The sequence below is a fragment of the Oenanthe melanoleuca genome, chromosome 13 (assembly GCF_029582105.1).
Source record: "Oenanthe melanoleuca isolate GR-GAL-2019-014 chromosome 13, OMel1.0, whole genome shotgun sequence".
NCBI classification, from domain to species: domain Eukaryota; kingdom Metazoa; phylum Chordata; class Aves; order Passeriformes; family Muscicapidae; genus Oenanthe; species Oenanthe melanoleuca.
This window is the reverse complement of record NC_079347.1, coordinates 14,558,266-14,573,619: the sequence shown is the minus strand read 5'-3', so window position 1 is coordinate 14,573,619 and position 15,354 is coordinate 14,558,266. Positions and strand designations below refer to the sequence as shown.

At 37.0% G+C, this 15,354-nt stretch overlaps 2 protein-coding genes across 2 annotated transcripts in view; one reads left to right on the top strand and one right to left on the bottom strand.

Moving 5' to 3' along the window:
• The window catches only part of DOCK2 (dedicator of cytokinesis 2), a 150,968-nt gene that overhangs the window by 50,479 nt on the left and 85,135 nt on the right, over positions 1-15,354 (top strand). Inside the window, exons 26-27 of the mRNA XM_056502223.1 lie at positions 191-339; positions 6,491-6,583. Coding sequence (XP_056358198.1) covers positions 191-339; positions 6,491-6,583 — 242 coding nt within the window. The remainder of the gene's footprint in view (positions 1-190; positions 340-6,490; positions 6,584-15,354) is intronic.
• Positions 12,037-15,354, bottom strand: part of INSYN2B (inhibitory synaptic factor family member 2B) — a 28,618-nt gene continuing 25,300 nt past the window's right edge. Inside the window, exon 4 of the mRNA XM_056502224.1 lies at positions 12,037-13,693. Coding sequence (XP_056358199.1) covers positions 13,507-13,693 — 187 coding nt within the window. The 3' untranslated portion in view covers positions 12,037-13,506. The remainder of the gene's footprint in view (positions 13,694-15,354) is intronic.

Sequence of the window (15,354 nt, the reverse complement as noted above, 5' to 3'; positions counted from 1 at the left end):
TGTGAAAACATTTGACTTATGAAAATACCAGCCAATTTTGAAATAATCCTGAGGCATGTTTGGAAAACCAACAATTCCACGTTGAGACTGTGGCTGTTAAATCATCTTGTGTTTCAGTGTTTGGGGGAGTGTTTCTTTGCACATAGTAGCTCATTTATATTTGCTGTTAAGATAATTTGCTTTCTTTCAGAATGCAGGGACATTCTGCTTCCTGTGATTACAAAAATGCTGAAGGAATTGCTGGAACAGAAGGAGGATCAGCAGCTCCAGGTCCAGGATAGGAAGTTCAGTGTTGAATTACTTAATAGCATCCTGGAGGTTCTCAGCTGTCAAGACCCTGTGAGTATTGATGATGATGTAGAACCCAAGTCTGTAGAAAGCCAGAGCTGATTAGGAAGTAAATTATTGATGATGATTAATCTCTTTCAAATATTTAGTACAAGTCAGTGGCAAATTGAACTTTTCTCCTATTTTTCATAAACTTAAACCAAAGGGCATTAAAGATGAATGCTGACTTCTGAGTGACCTGATCCAGCTGGAGGTGTCTCTGCTCATTGCAGGGGGTTGGACTACATGACCTTGCAGGGTCTCTTCCAACCACTTTTTGATTATTCTATAATTATTTTAATTATACAGAATAAATTTCAAATTTCATCTGGTTCCTTTCATAAAAAACCCTTGTAGCTTCTGAAACAAATGCTGATGTTGTAGGGTATAGTTTCTTTTTTTGCTTTCAGCAAGGTCTGGGGAAAACAGATTGCTTTTTACTATATTTCACTTGGAGACTGTAATTTCTTTATCAGACTTCTGAAATTTTGGAACACTGAAATTTTCATCTGGGTGGTTTGTTGTTTTCCTCATTTGAGAGAATGTTGAATTGACTTTTTAGTCCCTCAATTTTTAATGAGCAGTAGGTTATTATATGAAGCTTCTCCATAATTTGAGGCATTTATTCTGAGAAAGCATCATAATTAATTACATTAGGAAAGCTTTAATTTCTTTAATATGTGAATATGTGCTGATTTTTCCTCATAGTTTCCTGATACATATGTTCAAACTTTTCAGACTTTGGATTAAGGCAAGTTGTCATTTTAGGAGTTTTTCACTGTGGCTTCTTGGATCATTTCCTAGTAAATGAAATCATTACAGCATATATCTTGATTTCATAAAATCTTTGATACTGCTGAGGCTTTTCAGTTTGCACAGGGCAGTCTTTCCATGTGTGTTATGAGCTATTTGTCTCATTGGTTTAGACTTCAGCAGTTCAGGAGGGATTGATCCAAGGGGATAAAAAGAAATATTGGAACATTTGAATTTGAAATGTATTTCTTAAGATAAATGGTGAAAGCATGATAGGGCAAAAATTGAAGTTATAATCTCATAAGGCTAAAATGCAAAGTAACCAGTTTTGTTACTGCATCCTTTATAAAGTGAAACACAATTGTACAGCAAGATGGAGAAATACTTCCTCTGTGTGTACCACATAAATGAAGTTTGGTTTTGAATTCAACAGTTGCTGTCCATAGCAGCTGTTGCTGACATGTACAAGACTCATTGAAGCCTACTGAAAATATGGGTTGTAGCTCCTCTTTGTGTGAGTGAGAACATTATGCAGAACAGCTGAAGAATTGCTGAGAATTTAAAACACAAGCATTAAAAAAAAAAAATAGATTGGCATTAGTTCAACAGAAGTGGCATTTCTGCAACAGTTTATTTCAGGGAAGGTAAACTGGAGATTCTCTGTGAGATGTTTGGGTCACAGTTACCTACAGATTGCGCTTGCAGTGAATTCTGATGCTTTTCTGAGATAAGGAGAAAAGCCCCTTGGGGTAAGTTTAAATCCAGCAGTGCTATCAGAACATGCTGGGCCTTCTAGAGACATCATATTGCTAAGAAATATTGTAGAATAGTTGGGATAGCAAAAAAAGAACCAGCTGCTTCTGTTGCAGAGAGTCCATACCCTGGCCTGCCTCTGGCAATACAACTGCTGCTCAGGGAAAACACAGATTTTAGAATATGTTAAGCATGTGCCATTAGCTGTAACACTGGGCTTTGTAACCACAACACAAATGTGTGGCCACTACTCGTAGCTTTTTCCTTCCTTGACAAAGGAATCCATGGATTATTATCTGATTTTTTTAACCAAACACTGATCCTGAAAATCTTCTATTGAGATAACTCATGTGAAGGAGGAAAAAGGATCAAAGGAGGGGAACACAGCAGCAACCAAGACCACACTTTGTGATTTGTCCTCAAGAGCCACGACAGATTTCTCTGGAGTGTAACACACGTTCATTTTCCAGCTAAAATAAAATTTCCAGCTAAAGTGAAATCTTGTTTCAAGGCTGTATTTGACATGCAGCAGAAAATACTTTGTAACCTGAAGGCAAATTAAAGGTTCACTTATGGCTGCGTTATTGTTTAGGATGCCTTTATTCAGTGTGATCTAGATACAGACACTTGGTTTGGTGATTTACCAAATTGTTTCAGCTGGGATTACACTTGAACCCTAAAATGAATGTAGTTTTCTAGTCAGCAATTCATTCCCTGCAGTTTTTAGCCTCTTTCTAAGAAAATGGATGGTTGGACCTGCTGGAGGAGAAAGCTTCAGCCTTTAGTAGCAGAATCACATTGCAATATTAATAACACCAATGTCTTGTCCCTATTTCTCCTGGCTTTTCCATCCCAATAGAGAAACCTGGTTTCAGACTAGTGTTCAAAACATTTTGGAAACTTAACTTTGATATTTTTCTGTTGCATTTATTCTGTGAAAGTCACCAGAAATAGAACAGACACAAAGGACAGGTGAGAAAAAACAGCTGTAGTTGTAGTTGTTCTGTTTCATGAGGTGAAAATTCATTCTGTGAAGTGATCTTTGAAGTTGTTACAGAATTTTTGAAGAATGCATTTTCTTTGTCAAAGGAAAGGGTATTTTGATATTACAGCTCTGCTCTGCTGTTTTGCCTCACCTTGTTTAGCAAGTGGGAGCATGGGAAGCATCAGATCCTTGTGTTCAAATTCTGTTTTCTTCAGCTGCTGCCTCACTGCTGGGTTCTGCAGGTAGCCAGCAGGTTGTTAAAATCTCTGTTTTGGGTAGTGTTTGTGTGTTTATTTTTATGACTAGACAGTCACTGTTGGGCATCTCAGTGAGATGCTTAGGTTTGGTTTTAAGATTCCTCTCCAGCAAACAACTTTTGGATATAAATGGCATTGTTTTGACTTAATCATGTCTGAAATTAGCTTTATAGCTTGAGATTGAGCTTCAAGCACCTGTGAAATGCATTTAAATCTCAGAACTGCAAGTAAGTCATTGATGAAGGTTCATGGTGAAATCAGTGATTTTTTTGCTTCTATTTTCATTAAAACCACTTCCCTTTTCCCTCTTTGCAACACTTTGTTTCATGCAACCTGGCAGTCTCCCATGAGGTGACTTTGTCTCTAATCTGACATATGTGTTATGCTTTAATATTTACTGAATCAGAACAATTTTTTATTTCTAGTGCTTACAAAATTAAATGTAGTGGTAAATGCGTTCTCTTGGAATCTACAGTGAAATTTTGGTAAAGACTGTAAGTGCAAGAGAGATGAAGAATCTTTTCCTGTTCTGTGCATTGTCAGTAACTGGCAGCAGTTGCATTTTAAAGTGTTCAGCAAACACTAGCAAACAAGCCTGGAGGCATTTTAGAATTGTAAAGAATATTTTTAAGCATTTCCCTAATTTATGGTGGATCTTAAGGCTTTAGCTAAAGAGAATTTCTAAGGAATGTAGTCAGGAATTCTGCATGTTCTTTCAGGGCCAATTACCTTAAGGTCTTCTGTGGAGACTTTTCAGTTAGAACAATGCAGGATTATGAGTTATGGTTTGAAAAAGAAATTATTATCCTTTTATATGTGCCTTTATTTATATGTGTGTCAAAGAAAGAATACAAGTTACAGAGCTGGGTGCACCAGAGAGGGAGCACACAGGAGCTGCTTGCTGCAGAGCTCGTTTCTCTGTGGCTGCCATGGTTTAGATTTGTGACCAGAACAGTGTTGATAATGCAGGAATGAAATTTTAGTTACTGCTGAATGGTGCTTGCTCAGTGCCAAGGCCTCCTGAGTCTCTCACTGAGCCCCACACCACTTGGGAGGGTGGAGCTGGGTGAGTTTGGGAGGGCACAGAGCAGGGACAGCAGAGATGGAATGACAGAAGTGTTTCCAAGTGGGTGTCTCAAGTACAGGTTGGGAAATGTTGGGATTCCCAAGCAGCCATTCAGGGAGTCCTGTGTGCCACTGTCCAAACAAGTGAACAATCATCAGAGTCTGAAGTGCAAGGTTGACTCTGTTTCTGAAAAATGGAATTGCTTCTTTTTCCTGATCCTGTAGTAGTTTAAATAGAAGAGGAAAGCTAAATCAAACACTGTCTCCTTTACCCTGTGCAGATGTCTTTGAAAGAGAGTGAAGTTCTGTTTGGTTTGGATTTTCTATTAACTAATCTGTGTGCCAATCTGTGCTATCCAGCCCAACAAGGAGCCTGAAGGTGTCTGAGCTCTGTGAGACACTCCCTGCTGACCTGCCTGCAGAGCATGAACTCTGCTTGTTCCATGCCCTGACAAATCTTTTCAACAGGGAAGACAAACATTTTTGATCACCATATTTAATTAAATGGAATAATACAATTCATGTTTTCCAAGGGAACATTTATATATGATACAAGTTAGCTCCTAAAAAGATCTTATGCTTAATCAATGGACTGAAGCCAAATGATGGTGGGTTTTCTCATGTCATCATTGTGAAAAAGATTGTTTCATGTTGCAGTTGGTTCTTAGACTCTCTTCTGAGGCTAGAAGCTGTAAGATAAAAGCAGAAATTTCATGTATTGACAATGTGTGAAAATAACTTTTGTTAATTTAGCAATGCCCAATTGTTTCTTAGATTATCCAGAAGAAAGGGAGTCGCAGTTTCATAGAGAAACCATTTTATTTCATTTGCTAATGTTCTCTGAAAATTCAAAGGTCTAGCAGAAAATAACCTTTGTGTGCTTGAGCATATGTAATAGTCTTTCCAGGAGAGGTTTGTTATGTGCTACTTGTGAATTTGGAATAGAGATCATCTTTAACCATGGAGTCAGGGCTAAATGTTAAAACTCATTATGCAATGTTCTGAACTAATTATGGTATAGCACATACTGAAATATGGAAGTGAACTTATATGAGCCCTCATTTTTGAATTAAAAAAAAAAAAGAGAAACTAATGAGCAAATTACATCCCTGTGCTAAGAGTTACATAGTTTATCAGTTTTGGATGTTGATGATATTTTTTAAGTTATGATGATTGTATTATTAAATTATGAATTTTTTTAAATTATAGTGGTAAACAGTGTTATAAAATCAAATGTGTCTTTTGTGCAGGCACTCTCAAGTGTAGTTGTGTTATAAACATAGGACTGTACCAGAGAAAGTGAAATTTTAAAGAAGGAAACACCAAACATAAATTATTCTGTGGCTACATTGTTCATTTATAGAATATAACAAGTTCTGAAATGCTGTGGCAGGTGAGGAGATCACTTCAGCTTGTGTGTGTCACTGTCACAGGATGCAGGACTAAATGGTAATAGTGAATAAATTGCCAGATGTGAGGAAGGTCCCTGTTTCAAGATCCAGGGCAATCAGAATAGGAGAAAGAAAAAGGATGAGATGCTGGTTGACTCAGAGGAAAATCAGAACTTGAAGCAGTTTCTGCTGGGGTGGTACTGGGGCTGGGGCTATTAATTATTAATTAATAAATATTATTAAAGCTAACCACATCTTCTATGATTGTGGTGTGCTTTCCATACTATATCTGACATTAAATAAGGGTCTTGGTGTAAGCTAAATATCCTTTTCTACTAGAAATTTGTTTTCTTTCTTGTTGCATGCTGGTTTCCCAAGTTGTTGAGTGATCAGAGTAAGGTCAGTGAAGCTGGTGAACAGAGGGTCATTCCCATTTTAGGGTTTTAGAATAAATAATCAAATGTCCTTCAGGCAACAGGAGCAGTTCTTGTGCAGACCATGTCCAGTTTGTGCCCTCCCAGAGCAGCTCAGGTAAATGAGGACAGCTTTCTCCTTTAGTAACTCTGTGTTTGTGACTGCCAGCTGAGAGCATTGCTGAGTCCACCTGCCCTGGGAGCACTGACAGATGTGGGCAGCTGTGGGAGAATTTGCCTCACAGTAACTGTACCAGGGGTGGGCTAGAGACTGCTCAGGGGCAGAACAGAGATGGGAAGTGACTGCTGGAAACAAAAACCAGCTGTGGAGTAGATTGGGCTGAATTGGACTGAAATTGGGCACGAGTGTTCCACTGAAATTGCTGGAACTGAGGAGCAGTGTGAGCAAGAAGAATTAGTGTTGCTCTTTCAATAGGGCTCTTATATTGGACAACTTGAACTGTCAAAATGGAAATAATTGGTTTCTTCTTACTTTTCAAAGAGATGTGATTTTAATATCAAAACTCTGGCTTTTTTCATTTGCAGGCTTCAACTTATCACCACATTCAAGAAATAATGGTGCAGTTACTACGCACAGTGAACAGAACTGTTATTACAATGGGACGAGATCCACTAATTGTGAGTAATATTTTAATCCATTTTCAATGCTTTGAAACTCATTTTATAGTTATCCTGGAAAAAGTGCAAATATAGCATTTGTGGAGTCCTTTTGAATTATTTTTTTTAATTTAAAAAGTCTCAAGCTTCACATCTTTTTTCATTCATCTGTGACAATGTAGTCACAGCGTAGTGTAAGATTTGAACAGTATGAGATTTGAAAGATTCCTGTTTAAGAGAACAAATAATAAAGTTAATTGATATTTTCAAAAAAGAAGAAAGTTTTACAAACCTGCATAAAGAACATGGTTTAAGACATTGAAAAGAGACATTTCTACTAATCTAAAAAAATTCTATTTGGGCATGTGCTGGCACTAAACACTCACCTGACATTTTTTTGATGATTTAAGAGTCATATTTGAGGACAGATTCTTCAATTTACTCAGATTAAAGTACATATCTCCTGAGCACTCCTCTGGATTTAGACTATTTGTGAGAATGCAAGGAATTCATTGGGAATTCAGAGCTTGCCTTTCAGACTGTTCACTTATGGGAAGATGGTTTTTAACAGCTTGTCTTTGGAGATTTATTTTATTCTACAAAAATCATAGCATCATTTACTTGATGATTTTGGCCACAAGAGGTACATTGTGTGCCTTTTAAAATGCCCTGTGCTCCCCTGTTTATTTCTATTAGAAAATAACAGTTTTAGATCATTGCCAACCAGAGCATGTGTGCCTCCTAATGATCAGGCTCCTAATAATGGAGGAGACTAATTGAGTTCCTCAGAGGAAATATTTGCCAGTGGTTGCTTTGAACTCCCTGGTGGTACATCTGCAAGTTTGAGACATCTCTGTGGCTGTTTATGGGACTCCAGGCTGCTGCTGCTCATGTGGAACCCTTGGGCACATCCAGGGTCACAACAGGAAATGGTTTGGAATGAAGATCAGTGACCCTTTCAGTTCTCTGGAGTGCTGGAGAATGATTTCTGTACAAGGAAAGCATGGTATGAGTGCTTTGCATGAGCTAACCAGTCTATTAAGGAGTATTTCTGGGTGCAATAAACAGCACATGAAAAGGCAAAATGAAGCTGTTTTAATCCTGCATAAAAGATCCATTAGGAAACCAGTACGAAACAAGCTGGTTACAGTAAATTGAAATGGCTTGGAAAATCTGTTTCTTTTTTTTACTCCCTCCCATCTACTGTAATTTCTTCAGCTGTTTTAACCTGAAAAGAACAAATTCAGTGTGAATTTCGAAATATGGTTCTCTTGCTTCTAATTATGTTCATGAGCACTTCTGCATATGTGTACATTGGGCACTTTAGAGGGTTTTCAAAGTGGGATTCCAATAAATTGCTACATTTTCTACAGCTGAAGCAGCACTTCTCAACAGAATAGCCTTTTACATGCAAATAAATTGTTTTTAAGGAACACAGGTCTTTTGTATTCAGAAAGAATTGGCAAAAGAAGCTTTTTCCATGCTCTTTGTGCCACTTTAGTTCACCAAGTTAATTTTCAGGTTTGCTTTAACATTTTTGAGAGGGCCAAACTTGCTTAACCTTCACAAAATAAAGCAGAGAGTCAAGAATTATGTCCTGGAGAATGCTTAGATGAGCTTGAGTTGCTGAAATGTGGTGAATTCTGTGAGTACAGGTGGGACATGTGGAATTTCTGGACTGTGTAGCTGAGGTCATATAGGTACAAGTGACCTTTCAAATGGAGCTAAAGCATCACTTCCAGGAGGACAGGTTACTCTGTAGATTTTATATCTGCTGCTGTGTTTGTGAATATTGCAAGTGTTTTTATTAACTTCTGCAGTGTAATTTACTATAACCTGAAAACACTGTGGAAAGCATTGCTAATGCTGATTTATACTGATAAGAACAATAGCTACAATTTACAAGATCTGTAATTCCTTGCAAGCTTAAACACCTTGCACCTGACACATAACTGGATTTGATTTACCTGAGGGTTTTTTTTTTTTTTGCTTCCTGACAGGGATAAACAGGTTAATTTTCATGTTCAGGTGATCTTTTGACAATCTTGCAGCTCGTTGGCAGAGATGTGGGTTCACAGCTGCCTGGGTGCTCAGTTCAGGGAGAGGGAAGGGAGGCTGTGCCTTGGGCTTAGCTGGTGAGTGCCTGCTGGAGCTGTGTTCATGTAATTACTGAGAAGAGCCAGGCTCAGAAAGAAATCATCTCCCCAGGAGGAGGAGGTGCTGGTGCAAAGGTGATTTGGCTCTCTGCAGCTACTGCAGGGAAGATTTAGTTAAATGCCACTCTTGCCTTCACTGTGGTGTTTTAGCAGCTGAAGGCTTTAACAGCTGCTGGTTGTTTTCACTCTTAAAACCCCAGAAAACCTTGACTGTTTGTAGTTGTAGAAGTGCTTCTACTCTTTCACAAAAAGGGACAAGTTTGTTGTCTGAAACTGGCTATTCAGGCTTTACCTTGAGTATTTCACGATATTTAGACTTTTAGTTAAAGGTCATAGCCATGCAGTGAAGTCCTCCTACAGAATTACAGAAGTCAAATTTATAATGTGAACACAGTGCATGTAGAACAAAGAAATACTTGTTTTGAATCTTGGCTTGGCTGGGTAAATAGAAAAATTATAAATCCACCACATGCACCTTAAAGGTTTCCTTTAATACTTGCAAACTTGATTTTGCTCCCAATATCAGTTTAACATGATGAAATAAGTGTAGCTGTGCTACACAGAGATGTTTTTAGACATTATTTATATATAATATTGTACAAATAAAACTTTGCCCAAAGAAATTGTGAGCTCTGTTAAGCAAAGCTACTCTAGAGCAAACAACCATAGAAAGTATTTGCAGAGCTGCCATGGTTGGAGAATTTGATATATTCAAATATAGTCATGGTCTAGCTGAAAACTACAACTTTTTTGTTTGGTATTCAAATAAAGATCCTTGCTCTACCTGGAAATGTTGCAGAATGATTCCATGACATGCCTGTTAGTTTTCCAATAATTTTTCTTTTCCCAAAGAGCAGCTGTTCCCTTCCTTTGTAATCTAAACATTGTTTATTATTAATTGACTCCTGAAACCTAATAAAAATATCTCCTTTTATTGCAAAAGATAACATCACATTCAAAGGGCCTAGAAATATACAAAACATACATGAGATCAATGCCATTAGGAAGATGTTGTGTGTCTGTGCTGGCAGGATTATTATAGTGCACAGAACCATCAGGAGCCCTACATGAACTGCTGTTACAAGAGACAAATCAGGATTTTATTCACACATTTTTAACTTTTAAAGAAAGTTAGTTTGACTCCATAAAACAACTATTTCCAATATAGTAATTTTTTAATATACTGCATTCTGTGCAATGTTTAATATATAGCATATATCACTTAAATATTTATTTCTCAGAAGCCTACAATATTTTCATCATTAAGTGCTGTCAAGCAGCTGTGGTTTGGGTTTTTTGGTGGGGTTTTTTGACAACTTATGGGGGGTTTGTGGGTTGTTTTTCAATTTTATTATGGAATGTGTTTGTATTTCTAACATTTTTTTCCTGCTCTGGGGGCTGGTTTTGGGGATTATGCTGTAGTTTTGTAAATCAGAGAAGTTTTTTGTAGCCATACTTTTATCTTCCAACAGCCTACCAATTTCTACTGCTCTTTCTATGTATTTTCCCACACTGTAAATTGCATAGTGTGTATCTGGTAGTTCTTTATTTTTTATTTTTTATAGGAATTTAGAATTAATTACTAAAATATTTTTAATATTAAACAATTAAAAACACACAATGCTTTCATATAATATTTTCATATAGCCAAGATTCTCCAATTATGTGTTACAAAGCTTTAAATTTTAATTATTTTATGTTGCTAAGATATGCACATTTTAAAGTCCAAACAGCTAAGCTGGGTTGCCCTGTTCCTGTTCTTGGTGTCACCAGCACCTTTCAGTGGGAAAAATCCTTTTGTTTCAATGTTCTCTCTCTCAAGTTTGATGTAGAAAACTTTTTGGGTGTCAAGCACTGTGGGGATGGCTGGGGGTGAAAACTCCCTGCAGCCTCCTGAAGGAAAGTGCTTTCACAGCACTGGAATTCCATATTTTCTGCCAAGGAAAACAGTGCCTGGGGTGAAGGGTGAGTTTGGAAGCTCTGGCAGAGGCAAGGCTGGGAGAGAAGTGGATGTTCCTGCATGGCTGAGGCTTGGCTGCCTGGGAACCTTTCCTGTGCTTCCCTGTGGGCAAAGGGACACACAAACAATTCCAGATCCTCACACCCAGGCTTGACTGACTGAGAGAGAAATCAAAACCCAGCAAATCAGGAATCTGGAAAACAGGAGCTAATTGTGACTGGGAGATTAAGGATTAAAAATTGGTTATGGTTCTGAATCCCATCAGGTTCAGATGTAAAAATGGGAAACCTGTAAGCACTTAAATCAGTGTATTCCAGATTTTTATGAGTATTGATGTTTCTTCAGGTCATAAGAAAGACTTAGAGCCTTTCTTGTAGCTACCTTTGGTTGGACTTTCTTAAACTAAAAAGTGTTTCTGTTTTGCATAGTTCTCCTGACCCCAGGAATTGATTGGTGCTATGTGGTGAACCAAAGTGTTGTGGTTTGTTTAAATTAAAGGATCTGAATCCTTTGAAAATAAATTGAAGGCATCATATGCATTCTGTGGGCAAACCCAAAATCAGATAGCTTAAAATGAGCATTTTTTGTGCTTGTCAACAAAAAAAAAAAGGCAAAAAGATTGTGTTTGTATCATAAATTATTAAAAATGAGTTTGATACAGAAAAAAACCCCTTGGTGTTTTTACCAGTGTTAAAGCCCTTGGGGTTGCTTATTATTATATTTTACCACAGGGGACATGGGTCTTAAAATGTTATTTTAATACACAAGAATAACTTATACACTAATAAATCCTTCACTGCATCAATTATAGAGACTAATGCAAACAAGGGATGCTGTTGGCACAGCAGCAGAAGCAGTGCATGTACATAGTGATGGGTAATGATGGAGCCATTAAATTCTTACTTTTTTTATAACCACAACCTATTAGTGAAGAGCTTTTCTCTCTCTCTTAAAGGCATCTGAAGACATTTTAGTAAAAAATTAATTTCCATCTGAAAAGCCTCTAAAATAACAACAGTTTTGTTCCTGTCATTTCTGTACTAAGTGAAATTAATAAGGAGATGTTTTTTTAAGTGCCAGTCCTTTAGAATTTTAATAAATTTAGCCATGGCATATTGCATACTTTCTTCTAGAAGATTTGTTTTATAAAGAAATTAGTTCCTCCAGACAAAATTCTTCTGTGCAAAATTGTTTTTAATGTATTTTCAAATGTGTAATTAACCCTAAGAATTCAAGGAACACAGAAGTGTACAAAAAGTGTACAGACATTTAAAACTAACATTGCACAATTAATACAGGATGACTTAGAAAAATAAGATGCAGGGATTAATCTATGGAATACCCTGAACCAGGGCCACTTCTAAGAAAAGATCTGCAGTACATTCCACTCAACTTGCTTTGGAAAACATTTTTCCCCCTGCCCCCCATATGAAAGGTGACCATGTTTTTATGAGTAAAATAATAGGATCACCAATCATAAATTGGGTTCCATTGGCACACCCTGTGCTAATGGTAACTTGAGAATTTTTGGAGGAAAGAAGTAGCTGCATTGACATTTCATAAAATCTTTTCAGCATATATAATTTTTTTATGTCTGTAATACATATCAGTTCATTAAATATTATTTTCATGTTCAGTTTTTTATCATATATTAATTTACATCTTAAGGCGAAAAATAATCTTGGGATATTTTGGTACAGCAATGCAGGTATTAAATGGAGAGACTGGGCAAATGATTCAGTGACACAGTAGCCAAAATAGTTATTCCTCTTTATCCAGGAATTGTGTGATGACCTCTGAGCCAATTCTGTGATGATTGTGTCCAGTTTTAGCTTTCCAGGGATATGAAAGACATGAATTCACTGGAGGGTCAGAGAGGATTCCTGGCTGCAGCATGGGAGATGAGAGGCAATGAAAACTGGGTGTGTTCAGTCTTTTAGGAGAGAGGTCTCATTATCCAGGTAGCTCCTCTTGCTTGGACAGAGCAAGGTGTACTGGGCACAAACCAGGATGCAGGAAATTCAGATTAATGTTAGGGAAAAACCCTGGAGCAGCCTCCCCCACTGAGCTGAGGATTCTTGTCTTTGGAGGTGCTCACAGCTCAAATTCACTGCACTGGACCTTGCTTGAGCAGGGCTTGGGACAAGAATCTCTGAGACATTCTCTTGTTTTACAACTCCCCACTTCTTTTCAGAGAAGTCCATCAAATGGCTGAAACTTCTAAATGCTCTTTATAATGAACAAATAAAAGGGTGGAGTTAAAACTTAACCTGAAATTCTTCTGTTTGTCGTTCAATATTAGATGACAGCAACAGAAATATTTCAGTGGGGAAGTGAAATAATTATAGTTGTCTCCTTTGAGAAGAGATTTCTTTGAACAATTTAGGTTTCCCTGAATTCATTCTTGATGATGTGGTTTGTTCAAAGCTCGATGAAGTTTTTTCCTTTTAGTCCTTGTTGCTTACAAATGGAAATGAAGGCTGTGTGACATGCTTAGCTTTGTCTACCCCTGTTTTTTAAAGTAGAGATTTAAACCTTGTTATTTTTGGAAGGTTGAAAAAAAGGTCTTTACAAAGGATATGAAAGTGTCCTTGAAAAAAAATGAGAACTTTCTTTTGAAAGAAACAATTTCTTTTCTTGAAAATAGTATCTTCATGCACCTTTATTCATTATGCTGATTTAAATAAATTCAGTTATTTTCATTTTTCAGATACTCTAATTAAGCATTCTAAACATTTGTGATTTCATAGTAGCACATTTTCAGGTGTGTGCTGTCAAGCTCTTTCTGTTTTAGTGTCTTTTGAAATGCAAAAGGATGCATGAGGAAGTCAAATCCACCAGAAGCATTTTCTTTTCACCTTTTTTGTCTTTCTCCTTAACTCCTTTTTCTCTGGAGCTGGAGGATCAGGTGGTGGCTTCTGAGGTGAAGCTGAAGCTGGATTTTGCTCTGCATTGTCCAGTGTTTTCAATATCTGATGAAATCTTCCTTCTTGTTGTCTGAAGTCATATTCTACACTATGGAAAAAAAATTGAGAGACTTGTGTTAGTAAGTGAGAAATTCTCCCTTTAAAGAACACAACAAAGGCTGCTTCCCTCTTCAGAATAACTTGGTGTTATTCAGTGATACAGCCTGGGCTAAACACAAGGGGTTTAGGGGCTGCTTCTTTGAAAATAAGTTCCCCTCTTAATTTTCTTTTGAGAAAAAATTTTACTTCATGTGAGTTAAGAACTCCAACATTGTGCTCAAAGCAATGGGACAGAAATGAAAATGTACTAGGCTGACCTTTCAAGACATTTTATTCAAAGGACAGATTTTGATCCTATAATCTAAGTGTCATATGTTCATAATTAATAACTCTTACTGCTTAACTTTTTAAAATATTAGTGTCTCCCACCAGGACACAGGGTAGGAACAAAAAAATGAAATTAAACCAGTAAATTGTGTTAGTTAAGTAAAACAGAAATCATTTCCCAACTGAAAGCCCTAATTATTATTGATGTCAAACAAGAGCCAAGATGTTAATTAGGTAACAGCAGATGAGTGCATAGAAATAAATGTAAAGTTCAAAAGAATCAGTGTGGACAGGGATTAAGCAGTATTGTATGTATTTTCCTTATTTAAATCATCTTTCCTGGGCAGGAGAGAGTTGTGTCAGCTGTGAAGGTTTTTGGAGGTTTTAGGGGAGAGTGGAAATGTTGTGTTTTCCATGATGGGAGGAAAAGAGCATCACTGGGGGGGTTGGGATGTCACTTCAAGACCCTGAAGCTGATTTTGACACTGACCAGAAGAAAACTGTTAAGTTAGCAAATGTGCAAATCTCTAAAAACTTTTAATTGTATTTTTATATAAAATCCATAAACATCATTAAATAGTATGTTAAAATTAGCTAGAAGATTGTTTCCCTTAATTCACGTGTCTTGGGATTTTTCATGAAACAATATAACTCAATGGATAAAAAGAAAGCAGGAAGATTATTTTCATTTAGAAAAGAGTAGAAGAATCTCTTGAACAAGAAACAATGCATAATAAATATAAAAAAACCAAAAGGAAGTGATATAAGATCAGTGGCTCTTGCATTTCATCAGCTTATTACTCAAACTGCAACTTAATACCTTTCAATATTCATAGACCAAGGGCACTGGAGAATAAACGTTGGGTTTATAGAATACATAAGGGTAGCATCTGCTCATGTTCCTTTTCTCCACCCTTCTCCAGAGTTTTTAATTTAATATTGGAGATATCATCTTCAGAGACAAGAGGTCAATTCAGTCTTCATTTAATACTGCCCATGATAACTAGTTTTGGTTGCTACTTGCATTTGTTTATTACAATACAAACATTTCTATTACATGATCTAGATGGAAAATCCCAAGCCTGGAATCCCTGCTGGGTAGTTAATAAAGCTGAATTTACAGCCACTGTTAGGCTGAAAAGCTCTTTATTACTTTAGTGATCAGTGTAATCCACGAGGGGATTTCTGTGAGATTAATGCATTGTTTGACTCAGGGGCTGTGTGTGATAAAGATTGTTCAGTGACAGCAACACAGCACTCTGCATCTGCAGGGTTTGCATCAGGAGTGGGGCTTCTCAGAGCAGGAAAACTGGGAGTAGGATAATAAACTTGATTTTATAATCACAACTGTGGTGCTGTCTTAGGGGAAAATACTTGCATGGA